This window comes from Phytophthora parasitica, assembly GCF_000247585.1.
Source record: "Phytophthora parasitica INRA-310 unplaced genomic scaffold supercont2.11, whole genome shotgun sequence".
Taxonomy (NCBI): Eukaryota; Oomycota; class Peronosporomycetes; order Peronosporales; family Peronosporaceae; genus Phytophthora; species Phytophthora nicotianae.
In genome coordinates, this window is record NW_008648997.1 from 812,017 (window position 1) to 823,896 (window position 11,880).

The following is an 11,880-nucleotide window of genomic DNA, read 5'->3' on the forward strand; positions in this document are numbered from 1 at the left end:
GTAGATTATGATTCGTTGAAAAAAATATGTTTATTCGTTTATTTCTATTGGCTGTAACTGTAGTGCGTTATTACAAATGTAGCCACTTTTTCACTTGAATGGAAGCGGTGCAATTATTTGGCAATCTGAGGCAAGATGGACGACATGGAGTATGACGACGCGGGCCACCGCGATATGGACGACGAGGAGGTCCCGGAGGAGGAGCTGGAGGAGGAAGTCCCGGCTGAGGACATGTACGAGGGCGGAGACGACGCTGGAGACCAGGATAACAAGGTGCAGGTGCTGGACGAGTCCCACAAGCAACCCAACGCCCACCGCATCACCACGCGCTATATGACCAAGTACGAACGCGCTCGTGTGCTAGGAACGCGTGCACTACAGATCTCCATGAACGCTCCAGTTATGGTGGACATTGAGGGCGAGACAGACCCGCTCAAGATCGCCATGAAGGAGCTGCGCGAGCGTAAAATCCCCATCATCATCCGCCGGTACCTGCCCGACAACTCGTTCGAGGACTGGAGCATCGACGAGCTCATTATCGAGTAGATGCAGGTAGACTAAGGAGGACAGGAATCTATACACGTACGTACATACACACCATCTTTTATATGCAACGCTTTATTGAGGAAAATAGCGTTTTGAAAGAGCATGTATTTGAGGAAGTCAAATGCAGCCATTGCCTAGAGTTACCGGTTCCTCGTCTTAGTTGACGGTAGTCTGTGAATCGCACGCCGTGCCGTAGTAACCCGGGAAGCACTCGCACTCTCCCGACTCGTAGTTGCACTTGCCTCGGCCTCCACAGTCGCGTCCTTGCTTTTGGCCAAAGGCGAGCAACACGTCGTCGCCACTAGGACATTCCTTGAGAGAACAGTCGGGTCCGCGGTATCCCTGGTCACAGAAGCAGCCCATGTGCTTACTGGCGTCCCATGCAGCATACGTTCCTGGCGGGGTGGGTCTGCCAGCAATAATAGCTGCAAGAGTGAGGCAAATGCCGCGCCCGTTGCAGTTGTTCGGACACTCCGTTCGCTCGCAGGCCTTGCCTTCATACCCTGCGAAACACACGCAGTGACCCGTGCCGTAGTCGCAAAGCCCACGGTTCGAGCATTCGACCAATGAATGCGCGGTATTCGTCGCGGTAGGCACTTGAACCCACGCGTCGCCGAACGGACACGTACGTAGCGAGCAATCGGCGCCTTTGAAGGCCGGGTATTTGATGCTTTCGGTCTCCTGATCCTGTCGCTCGTAGCACGTGCACTTGTCGTTCTTGCCGCATGTTCCCTGTGCGTTGCAGCCGTTAGGGCAGTAGGCGTTTACGTCCTCCGGCAAGGTCAGTAGTGCCAGCGTTCCAATGTAGAAGAACGCCACTTTGGACACCCCCACCATGGCGTCGTCTTCAGAGCCTCTTTAGGTATCACCGATTGCTGTGGTCTGTTGGTGCAGTGTAGCACAATGAGCAGCAACAAGTACTGCTCCAAATTGCAGCGTGAAAGATCCCATGAGCGCTTGCTTCTAGCAACCGTCGGCCGTGAATCGCCGCTGTTCCGACCCTTCAACATTGGTATCTTTTGCTAAAAATAGACAGCTGTCCGTTAAAAATTCAAAAACTATTTCAAAAAACACAAAAAGGGTTGTTTTGGGAAACTCTTAAGCAACCCAGGTTTTTTTTTAACGAAAATGGGCGTTGGATGGCAAGATATTTTCCACCAATCATGCATCAACGAGTTTCAGCGAATCACCGCTCAAGTAGTGACACCCAAGAACGAGCAGCTTTGTCTAATACGATGGCAGGCAATGCGGACGTGGTGGAGATTTTCGAGTGCGAAGGCAGCTTTTCCTTCTTACGTGAAGCCCACCGCTTCGTATTTAGAATCCACAGCGACAGCAGCCTTCGCGTTGACATCAAACCAGTCTCAACCGCTCCATCCATTCTAGAACAACCACCAGTTGCAATCGATCATGACGAGACTTCCGTACGAGGAACCATTGAAGACATCGACGATGTAATGGAAGAGGAAGAATACCAAAATGCAAGAGAATCCATTACAGAAGACCCAGAAGAGGAAGAAGAAGAGACCGTCGCCAAACTGCTTGCATACGACGGACGTGCATTGGCTGAAAGACCGCCTGAAGGACAAATGGATACACAACCGATGTGCTATATGGTTCACTTTAAGATCGTGCAATGGGGTCGAGGCGCACAGGGCATGTGGTCTCAGATCGTCAAGTGTATCGCTCGCCTTACACGACAGCAAGGCTTGTCAGGACGTTTTGTGGATATCCGAGAGAACGTGGACGACGCGCAGGAGTTTGTATTGCAGCCTATAGCACACAGATTAGAGGCACTGGACAATCCATTGCACCCCTTGACTCCTGGACACTACGAATTACAGGGCATCACGATCGCAGAGAACACATTTGTATACGAATGCGCTATAAACCTCACTCTACAGCCCAATGGAATGATGTCTGGTACCTCTCGAGAGCTGCCATTTACTCAAGAATGTCCACTTGCTGGGATGTGGACTCGAAGCGGATTGAACTACCTGTTGGAGTACGAGATGCATGGCAATAAGCACACCTATATCTACTTTGGCACCCCATTTCGATCAGGTTTGCAGGGTACTTGGCAGAACTCCGAGCTGCGAGTGCTTGGAGGCAATCTCGACGCACGAACAAGTCAGGCTGAACGTGGCATCTTAGAGTTTCATCTGGTTAAGGCTGTTCGCGTCTGGAGTGAAGCATATCATAAGGACTACCCAGCGGCGTTCAGGGAGTGCGTGAAGCTCCTGCTGCTTGCGTCACATCGAGATGAAATCCTGCCCAGCCATTTATGGAGCTCTATAGTGTCGTATTGTAGGTACAATTGGTTCCGTAGTGACCTGCAGAATTCTCTAGCAGCTAGTGAGAGCAAACACAGTGATAACGAGTTCACAAATGTGCCGTGAAGCGCCATGTTTTATGTATCTAGCCATTTGGGTATGTTTTTTATTTTTATCCAATCCCATGTTTCTTCTCATAAAATTTCAACGAATCATATCGCTGCATTACGACTGTCCGTCTTACCCATTCGTACAATAATGGAGGGGACGTGGTGCAGTGGTTCGAGCAGCAAGAGCTCCTTCCCCACTAATATCGAGAGTTTCTCCTCTCGACACCAAGTCAACGAGACGTCTATGGTATCAATAAAACCACTGGAGCGCGTCTACGATGGCTGTGTGGGCGGCTTTTTATCCGAGAAGAGTCGCATCCATCTGCACATCGAGTCGGACGGCGCATTGTACGGCGAAGTCCGTCAGAAGCAGCCCAGCTCGCGATCTTTAGCCAACGGGAAGAAGCGCAAACGTCGCGTAGTTGCAGACCACCCGGACGGCATCGTCATAGCGCACATTGTGGGCAACGCACAGGTCGTTCCACCCGAAGAGGCGGTCGTGTCCTGTTCCAGGACCGTCAGTTGCGACGATACCACAGCAGCGGAGTATTGCTGCGCCTTTGAGATCACTAAGAGACTCAACCACGTGGACAGACACACACTCACGTGCCATTTACACGTCCCAGTGGCACCGAATGCGCCCGCAGTAGGCACGTGGAGGTTTTTCGGTGGTCGAAAGTTACTGGAATTGTCATCAACAGCGTCGACAAGCGATACGGGATCGGATCATATTAAAGAGGAAACGTCAGACGAGCACCAAGTGTTTCAATTGCAGCCAGTGCAATGGTATCAACGTCAACAAGAAGCCGAGGAGGCAGAGAAAGAGGCAGCCATGATGCAGTCTAGACCACCTTCACTGCTGTATCCTTTGCGACCTGGAAAGTATGAATTTAAAGGTTTTACGACGTATGACACGCCATCTGTAGCTGCAGCGGTTGTGCCGAGACAGAGGAATGGACGAAGAGGGCGTCCAGTCATGACGACGGTCAAAGATGAATGTCTAGTCACACTACGTCTGCTACCGGATGGTACACTGCGTGGAACGTCTCGAGAAGTGGTACAGCCACAGGTTTGCCCATTGAAAGGACGCTGGCAGGCTAATCGAGTGGCTTACGTGCTCGAGTATCATGTTCGTGAAGCTGTGGGTTACTTCCGATACTCTGGAGCTGTAGTAATTGAAGACGCTAAAACCAACGCTAACGGTAAGAGACGCGAGACTTTGAGTGGTAAATGGCACAATGTGGACGAGGGACATGCTGAAGGATACGAAGGAGGTCGCGGAGAGTTCGAATTAGAGCTCGTTAAAGTGGATTTTACGCCGGTCTCTACCAAGACGGAGAAGTTAGAGAACTCTAACGTTACTGTATCCGATTACAGTATGTCAGAACCCTCTGATCAGAACACTATCCCCGAAGCGGGCAGCAATGCTGCTAATGCTATCGAGATAGAAGACGACGATGCAATCCGTGCGTTTACTACTGGCGAGTACACGTTGTCTGGATGTGCTACAGACGCTGAGGGGTACGAGTACGCGTTCGATCTCCAGTTACAGTTACGGCCCGGTGGGAAGCTTCTTGGCAAGTGTAAAGAGCGCATTTTTCACCAGATAAGTCCCGTATTTGGACGCTGGAATCCCTCGTGTATTACGTATGGACAGCAGTATGTGGTGAAGCATGAAGTGGGCATGTACACTTACAGTGCTACAATGAGTAGTGACGGTGCTGTGGTTAGAGGATCTTGGGCGAATGTTGAGAAGGAAGCTGCTTCGGCTCCAAGCGAACACGGGACTTTTGCACTGATTTTGGTGAATTCAACGAGGCAGTGGAGCACTTTCAGTCACGCTTACTATCCGCCCAGGTTTCGCCGTGCCGTGATGACGACGCTTATGGCATCCGCTAGAACTCATAAGTTACCTGTGGCGCTATGGACCCATGTCTTTGCATTCTGTAGCGAAACGTGGTTCACTCTGTGAAGGAGAAAACAGATACAGTAGCAGCATGTACACAGTGTAGTAGACATTGCTTAATACTTGTAACATATGTGCCTGCGTCAGAGCTCACTTCAACTTGACCATGCTATTCGTTACAGTAACTCGCTGGCGACACCTTAATGAGGCTGTAAAATTTACATGCATTTCCATTAAATGGAAGTGCCATGGAAGTGATACGGTAAGCAGATCCAGGTAGTGACAAGCAGTAAGGGGAGCTATAGGTTAATGCAACGTCATCCTCGCTCAGCAATTATGTTATCTCTTTCACGCAAAACTCGAGAGTAGACTCCCGGCTTGTGTATGTGTATCCTCCACGCACTCCTGTACTGGCTTAGCCCATGAAGTTGAACACCACGAGGAAGAGGATGATGTTGCAGAAGAGGTAGTCGGCAAACGCGCGCTGCTCCGTGCGATCGCCAAAGTTGTTCTCCGGGTTGATCTGCATCCGCAGTGACACTGGCAACGACAGTTTTAAAACGTCAGCAATTAGAGTACTCGTTACAGAGTGGGGGATAGTGGACGCACGCACCGGCCAGTACGAAGACGCCGACGGTGCAGACGAAGCCGGCGAGGAACGAGTTGAACGGGAAGTTGCCGACCAGCAGGCAATAGATAAATTGGAGCACGCCGGTGGCCAGCACGTAGGCCAGGAAGCCGTCGATGAGTTTGATCTTCTTGGGTGTGGTCTTGTCGTACTTGGCGCACAGGTCGCCTAGGATGGAGCCCACGCCTGCGTCTGTCGTCTTCTTGGCCATGGCTGTGTGTGTGTGTCTGTCTACGATCGATAGAGGACCACGCTGCGAAGAGCGAGAACGGTTAGATGAGGACAGCGATAGCGAAGCAGGGCGTGCGTACCCGGTGGACTTTCAGCAGATAGAGTTCGACATGTGACGCGTGGCTGGACACACTAAGTACGAGCTGTAGTATGCTCCAGTTTTTGTCTCGTTTGAAAAAGCCTTTTACTTGGGAAAGTGCTTTTTGAAAGCACTTTTGCTCTTCGAGTGTGAGTCTGACTCCGATAACTGAAGAGCGAGTTTGAGCTGATTCGCTCTCTAACTGTAGGGACATTCAGATGCGGTCTGATTGGGCTGATTCCTTACAAAACATTAGGAATCAGCCGAATCAGACCGGATCTGAGTTTCCCTACATTTAAATAGCAAACATGCTCTTCAACTGTCTCACAAGCTCTTGAGTCTACAGTTGGAGAGTAAATCTGAGTCCGCATCAGATTTTCATCAGGTTTCTCAGATTTCTCAGATTTCTCAGATCCTTGAGGTCACGTCGGGCGCGTGCCTTCCCTCCCTTGTCATTGCAAGATCCGCCTGCACCAGCTTCTACTTCGTATCGACATGCTCGCCCGACAGGTAACTATCTGCTGACTGGCGCTTGGCCAGCACTGCATCGTGTCGGCATCGATCTCCGCAGTGCTCAGCCAGACGTGGCCGACCAATTTCACTAATCTATTCCGTCCACCGTTGTAGATCATCCGCCGCGTCGCCACGCAGACTCCGCGCAGCGCGGCCATGTCCACGCTGGTGGTGGCCGAGCACAACCAGTCGCAGATCTCCGGGGCCACGCTGGCCACGGTCTCGGCCGCCACGCAGATCGGCGGGGACATTACCATGCTGGTGCTGGGCAGCCAGGCCGGTCCGGCCGCCGAGGCCGCTGCCAAGGTGGCCGGCGTCACGAACGTGCTGCACGCCGCAGACCCCAAGTACGACCACTGCGTGGCCGAGGAGGTGGCCGAGCTGCTGGTGGCCGCCCAGAAGGCCGGCGACTACTCGCACGTGCTGGCCCCCAGCTCCAACGCCAGCAAGAACTACCTGCCTCGCGCCGGCGCCAAGCTGGACGTGGCCCCCATCTCGGACATCCTGGCCGTGGCCGATAAGGACACGTTCTTCCGTCCCACGTACGCCGGCAACGCCATCGCGCAGATCAAGTCCAAGGACGCGGTGAAGCTCATCACGGTGCGACCCACCGGCTTCGAGAAGGCCGCGGCCGAGGGCGGCAACGCGTCCGTAAGCCCGGCCCCGGAGGCCCCGACGGCCGGCAAGACGAGCTTCGTCTCGGAGGAGGTGAGCAAGTCGGAGCGCCCGGATCTGGCCTCGGCCCGCGTGGTTATCTCGGGTGGCCGCGGCCTTAAGAGCGGCGAGAACTTCGAGATGCTCTACAAGCTGGCCGACAAGCTGGGCGGCGCTGTGGGTGCCTCGCGTGCCGCCGTGGACGCCGGCTTCGTGCCCAACGAGCTGCAGGTCGGCCAGACCGGCAAGGTGGTGGCCCCGGAGCTGTACGTGGCGGCCGGTATCTCTGGCGCGATCCAGCACTTGGCCGGCATGAAGGACAGCAAGACGATCGTGGCCATCAACAAGGACGAAGAGGCCCCGATCTTCCAGGTGGCCGACTACGGCCTCGTCGACGACCTCTTCAACGCCGTGCCTGAGCTCACGGAGAAGATCTAAGCGATGTCGACACGCACACAAGTTGAGAAATATGACAAAAATTCCCATATTCATCGCAATAATGCAATTGCCAACCCTTTTTTTTATTCTTCGTTTCGGTTGGAGACGCACAAAATCTACGCTTGTTGCGCAGTGACAATAGGCACGGGAGTGGCTCCAGCTCGAGGACTACCATGCTGAGAGTACGAGCTTGAGGTCTTGGTGGTCTTCACCGAACGACTTTGAGTGTGTAGTTCCTCTCAACGTTCGCTTTTTTAGGCATAGCGTTGGTCGGCGTACGCGACGATGAGAGACAACGACAACAACTTGGAGCTCGACCAAACTAGTGCAATTCATACCACAGAAGGAATATAGTCGCAAAGGATGATTTATTAAAGCAAGGTTAAAAAACTTGCGCAACACCGTAATTCGCGGCTCGAATAGCAGCAGTGAAGAAGGTAAGCTACATAGTGAGTTGCGTGCTTGCAGCATATTGTATAGCATAGTCGATTTCGGCTTTGTAAATTAGTCGTGTGGTCGTTCTGGCCACGGTTGAGGTTGACAATTTTCTTGAAGAAGTACTTTGAGGTGGTCATTGGTGTCTTGCATCAGCTCAGCGTGCTGGAGCTAGTTTGCATCCGGTACAGCACCGTAGTGAGGAAAGCGTGCGGGCATGTTGGCAATTTCTTCTTCTGTCATCGGATCTTGGTCCACCGCTCGAGCATTGGCAGGAAGATGACGTGTATCTTGAAGAAGTCTCCCGAGTTGATACTTCATCTGGAATGTCTTTAGCCACGTCAAACACTCGCGTGCTGCAGGCCAGAATCCCCCGATGCACACGGCCACCACCAGATGCGCGATGGCAACAGCAGTAGTACAGACGGGTTCATTGCCTTTGATGAAGTTTTCCCAAAAGGTAGCCATTGTCTTCACTTCATCAACCACATACTTGCCCAAGCCAACAAAAAGTACTATCCCACCGATGAGACCACATTTTTCGGATAGCGTCAGTTGCAGCTGATCCAACGTGTCCATATTATTCAAAATAAAGTCGGTGTCGCGGTACCTCAACGCGTGTTCGAGAATCGCCTGCTCTTCTTCAGTCATTGTTGGAGAGAGGAGGACTGGGACGCCAGGAGATAAGTCCGAACTGGGGTGTCCAGCAGGGAGTAACTTGAATTATGAGCCACAAAGGGGCTCCATTTGTGAAGGATATACAAGGAAAATCGTGGCGCAACTGCAAGCCTCCCAGGAGACGCCTCAGCTGGAGACAGTTTCGCCGGAATTACTGTCTCCTGTGTCCAGAGGGAGGCGGTTTTACTGAGATTGTGGTCTCCGTCCCCATATCTCCAAGGCTATTCTTTTCTCCTTTTTTGATTGGCACATGCTGCTGCACAAAGCTGAGAAATATGAGACGAGCCAATTGCACCCAAGTGTCACCCAATTGTGACCAAATAGCCCCAACCTGCGCTCAAATGGTCACGAATGAAGCCCAACTGAAAAGAGTGGGACCTGGCTTGTATACGTATAGCCGGATTGCTGGTCACACTGGAACTGGCTGTCCGAAGTGTTCATGCACCACGAAGTTCTAGGCTACACTTGTACTTACGCGAGCAGAATCAACCAGAAAACGCATTGACTGAATTGGATACTAATGTATGCATGAAAGAAAACGTGTATTCAAAGTTAGCAGTAGAGCTAGCCTACAGACACATACGGAGATAGTAATGCATGTAGCAATACGCTACATTTGCAGTCGAGGAAGTAGTTTACTTGATAGAAATAATAGAAGTAGTAATAATAACAAACCATAACATCATACGTTGTCCTGCACGTTATCAACAAAGATGCGGCCAATGTTGCCTGGCTCCTCGGCAAACTCCATCATCCATCTTTTCAATCTTTTTGCACTAATCGGAGCAGGGTGTTCTTGCTTCTTCAGCCTGTTAACAAGGTTGTGAATGTCCTTCTCGGTTGGCATGCAAGATGAGTTGTCGTGAATGTTGGCCAAAATATTCTTCTTCTTTGCTCCAGCCCGGCGAAGATGGTCCACTGTAGACTGCACGTCGCGTTCCAGCGCTGTCCGGTTGTCCGGATACTGGTTATAAGTGTGTTTTGGCAACGGGTGGTTGTGCTCCAGACGCACGGATGTGAGCTTCGAACAAACTTTGGGCCATTTGGATCCACCACTTGCACACAGGCATTGATCTATGACAACAATTACACCCAATCAGACCAATCAAAAGTAAACCATTGAAAAGTACCCAGCTAAGCCGAATAGGGCCCAACTGAGCATAATTGTACCCAACTGAGCCCAGCTGAGCCCAACTGATACTGACATACCTGCGCGCCGCACTGCAAGGCTCTTGAGCGCTGCCGCTTTCTTTTCCCTTTCCCTTTGCCTTGTACTTCACTCCGTGTGTACAAATGAATGTTCTTGCGTAGTTGATCCATTCTTCTGGAACGAGCGGCGCCTTAGATCCTGACTCTCGAATATTTTTGTTTCTGTCCGCCACCTTGTTCTTTGTCCGAACTCGAAAGCTCTAGTAATATCAACCAGAGTTAATATACCGAAGGTTATAATCCGTAGCAGCGAATTCACTTCAGGGCAAGCTAATACCTGGTATGTCTCGGACTCGTACAGCTTCAGGTAGTCCTCTAGGTCGCTCCACGACTCGAATTGCGTCCTACGTGGTGGTGCCGCAAGAATACCCTCTGGTTCGTCGCTTGATCCAGCCACCGAGCTCCGGGGAAGAGAAGATTCTTCGGATCGAATGTGCTTAGACCGGCTTGTAGCGCTAGACGCTTCAGAAGCCGTTTCTACCCACTCTTCATCGCTGCTGGAAGCTAAACGAACGATGCGTCCGTCGTACTCTTTCTCGCTTGGAGAAGATGCTGGGGACGGTGGTGGTGCAGCCGACCTGACACGTAAATCCTCTGTCGCTCCTGAGCGATCGCCCTCCATTTCCCCCGTTGTGTCAGTGGCTGGCGAGGGAGGAATGGTGTATACTTCAGCACTATACACCCGACGGATACTTTTCGGGTTAGGGTAGATATCTGATCGACAATTGGCAACGCTCACTTGGGCGCAGCAGCCACTCTCTTTTTGATTAGTCAAAATGCCTTTACCTCCCATTATTTTGTTACTGGCGATCTACCACAAAACGTAACTAAAACTGCGCCAACGAAGGATCTTTTCTCGCAGTAAATTGCCATCAGGATACGTCACCGCTGAACTGATGATTTTTTTACGAGGCGTTGCGCCTTTCCGAGCGCTAGAAGGATACAGCACAAGGATATCCACAGGCTAAGCTTAATTTCTAGAAGAGCGTTCGTCTGTAGCATGTTTACTACTTCATAATAACAGCGCTCCATTTCTCAATTTGCCGCGGACGTTCACGATCAGCAGACCAACGGTTTGAGTCTCCAGCATAATAATGCATCCGCTCCCGCCAGGTATCCGCGATGCTATAAACTCGTTCGAGCCACCCAATGGCCTTCCTCCAAGACGAAACAAAAAAACCCATTTTTTTCCTATGGGGTTCGCCTAGTCAAAGCCCCTGAGTACCCGTCAGTGGAGGCCGCTATTTCTTCGCCGGCTATTTGGATGTGCTTGGCCGGCGATAATTGCCGAGAGAGTGGGGTAACATTTCCACTTTCCAGTGGCAAGACATCAGCAGCCACCAAACACCTCAAAAATCCCACGATGTCACCTCAGAGCGAACTGAAGCCTGCCAAGAAAAGCGCTGGTCCCGTGACGAAGAACTCGATCGTGTTCGTGGCTCGCAGTTATTTCGCGACGACCCCGCACGTGTTTATGTTCTCATGGAAACGCTGCGCATCGTTAACAATAATTTTCCCTATCGCCTCGAAGAATATGGTGAATCTATCTCAATTCGTGAGCTCGTCTTTAAGGACGGAATGCAAGCCATTATTAATGGAAATATCGTCAGTCAGTGGAGTTGTATGCATCGACTAAGAGAGTGATCGAGCTAATCCTAGTCGCGGTCCGCATAAGCAGCGCTCCCATGTTTACCGTCGCCGCCGATTTTGGACTTCGAAAGTGCAGACTACAAAGTATCTCGGATTGCGGCTTTATTTTATCGACGAAACCTTCAGGCTGAAGTCGATACTCCTCGGAACGCGACACTTCGAGCCACAGTACGGTGAGCGCAAAAGCGGTATCCGTGGTCCATTTCAGCGCTGGTGTGGTGAAGTGACAGTTAGCGTCTACAAACAAGAGGCTGATTGATGGGAAGTGACCCGATCCGATTCTGAGACTCGTGGTCGACGATGGCGCGTCAGCGATTACGTCATCATCTGTGAAGAGTACGCAATCATCGGAGTGGATCGACATGATGCAATCATTTCGACACGCGATCTACGCTGAACCAGCCCCGACCTCGAAAAGTAAGAGGATCAATCTTGCGTGCCTGAGCTCACGGAGAAGATCTAAGCGATGTCGACACGCACACAAGTTGAGAAATATGACAAAAATTCCCATATTCATCGCAATAATGCAA

The 11,880-nt window shown here is 51.4% G+C and overlaps 9 protein-coding genes across 10 annotated transcripts; 5 read left to right on the forward strand and 4 right to left on the reverse strand.

Annotated features, from left to right (window-relative positions):
* Nucleotides 1-73: 73 nt before the first annotated feature.
* PPTG_07237 (hypothetical protein) lies at nucleotides 74-685 on the forward strand. The gene has a single exon (XM_008901402.1). It carries the CDS (start codon nucleotides 136-138, stop codon nucleotides 544-546), a length of 411 nt encoding a protein of 136 aa, XP_008899650.1. The 5' UTR covers nucleotides 74-135; the 3' UTR covers nucleotides 547-685.
* Nucleotides 599-1,554, reverse strand: PPTG_07238 (hypothetical protein). The gene has a single exon (XM_008901403.1). It carries the CDS (start codon nucleotides 1,381-1,383, stop codon nucleotides 703-705), a length of 681 nt encoding a protein of 226 aa, XP_008899651.1. The 5' UTR covers nucleotides 1,384-1,554; the 3' UTR covers nucleotides 599-702.
* Nucleotides 1,555-1,757: 203 nt separating this feature from the next.
* PPTG_07239 (hypothetical protein) lies at nucleotides 1,758-2,971 on the forward strand. The gene has a single exon (XM_008901404.1). It carries the CDS (start codon nucleotides 1,782-1,784, stop codon nucleotides 2,943-2,945), a length of 1,164 nt encoding a protein of 387 aa, XP_008899652.1. The 5' UTR covers nucleotides 1,758-1,781; the 3' UTR covers nucleotides 2,946-2,971.
* An 87-nt stretch (nucleotides 2,972-3,058) lies between these two features.
* PPTG_07240 (hypothetical protein) lies at nucleotides 3,059-5,002 on the forward strand. The gene has a single exon (XM_008901405.1). The coding sequence runs from the start codon at nucleotides 3,078-3,080 to the stop codon at nucleotides 4,899-4,901; it is 1,824 nt and encodes a 607-aa protein (XP_008899653.1). The 5' UTR covers nucleotides 3,059-3,077; the 3' UTR covers nucleotides 4,902-5,002.
* On the reverse strand, nucleotides 4,918-5,845 carry PPTG_07241. Of its 2 annotated transcripts, XM_008901407.1 has the most exons (3): nucleotides 5,775-5,845; nucleotides 5,449-5,716; nucleotides 4,918-5,375 (listed from the first exon to the last, which is right to left on the reverse strand). In XM_008901407.1, the coding sequence occupies exons 2-3, from the start codon at nucleotides 5,672-5,674 to the stop codon at nucleotides 5,251-5,253; spliced, it is 351 nt and encodes a 116-aa protein (XP_008899655.1). In that variant the 5' UTR covers nucleotides 5,675-5,716; nucleotides 5,775-5,845; the 3' UTR covers nucleotides 4,918-5,250. The 2 variants fall into 2 exon arrangements, with proteins under 2 accessions (XP_008899655.1, XP_008899654.1); XM_008901406.1 differs by having other exon boundaries at nucleotides 5,449-5,845.
* Nucleotides 5,846-6,166: 321 nt separating this feature from the next.
* On the forward strand, nucleotides 6,167-7,462 carry PPTG_07242 (hypothetical protein). Its single transcript, XM_008901408.1, has 2 exons — nucleotides 6,167-6,283; nucleotides 6,401-7,462. The coding sequence occupies exons 1-2, from the start codon at nucleotides 6,269-6,271 to the stop codon at nucleotides 7,376-7,378; spliced, it is 993 nt and encodes a 330-aa protein (XP_008899656.1). The 5' UTR covers nucleotides 6,167-6,268; the 3' UTR covers nucleotides 7,379-7,462.
* Nucleotides 7,463-7,731: 269 nt separating this feature from the next.
* PPTG_07243 (hypothetical protein) lies at nucleotides 7,732-8,464 on the reverse strand (the record flags this gene model as incomplete). Its single annotated transcript, XM_008901409.1, has 1 exon — nucleotides 7,732-8,464. The coding sequence occupies one exon, from the start codon at nucleotides 8,462-8,464 to the stop codon at nucleotides 7,985-7,987; it is 480 nt and encodes a 159-aa protein (XP_008899657.1). The 3' UTR covers nucleotides 7,732-7,984.
* A 709-nt stretch (nucleotides 8,465-9,173) lies between these two features.
* Nucleotides 9,174-10,322, reverse strand: PPTG_07244 (hypothetical protein; the record flags this gene model as incomplete). The annotated part of the gene is made up of 3 exons (XM_008901410.1): nucleotides 9,174-9,546; nucleotides 9,701-9,900; nucleotides 9,978-10,322. 3 exons carry the CDS (start codon nucleotides 10,320-10,322, stop codon nucleotides 9,174-9,176), a joined length of 918 nt encoding a protein of 305 aa, XP_008899658.1.
* A 741-nt stretch (nucleotides 10,323-11,063) lies between these two features.
* PPTG_22053 (hypothetical protein) lies at nucleotides 11,064-11,336 on the forward strand (the record flags this gene model as incomplete). The annotated part of the gene is made up of 1 exon (XM_008901660.1): nucleotides 11,064-11,336. The coding sequence occupies one exon, from the start codon at nucleotides 11,064-11,066 to the stop codon at nucleotides 11,334-11,336; it is 273 nt and encodes a 90-aa protein (XP_008899908.1).
* Between the last annotated feature and the right edge of the window lie 544 nt (nucleotides 11,337-11,880).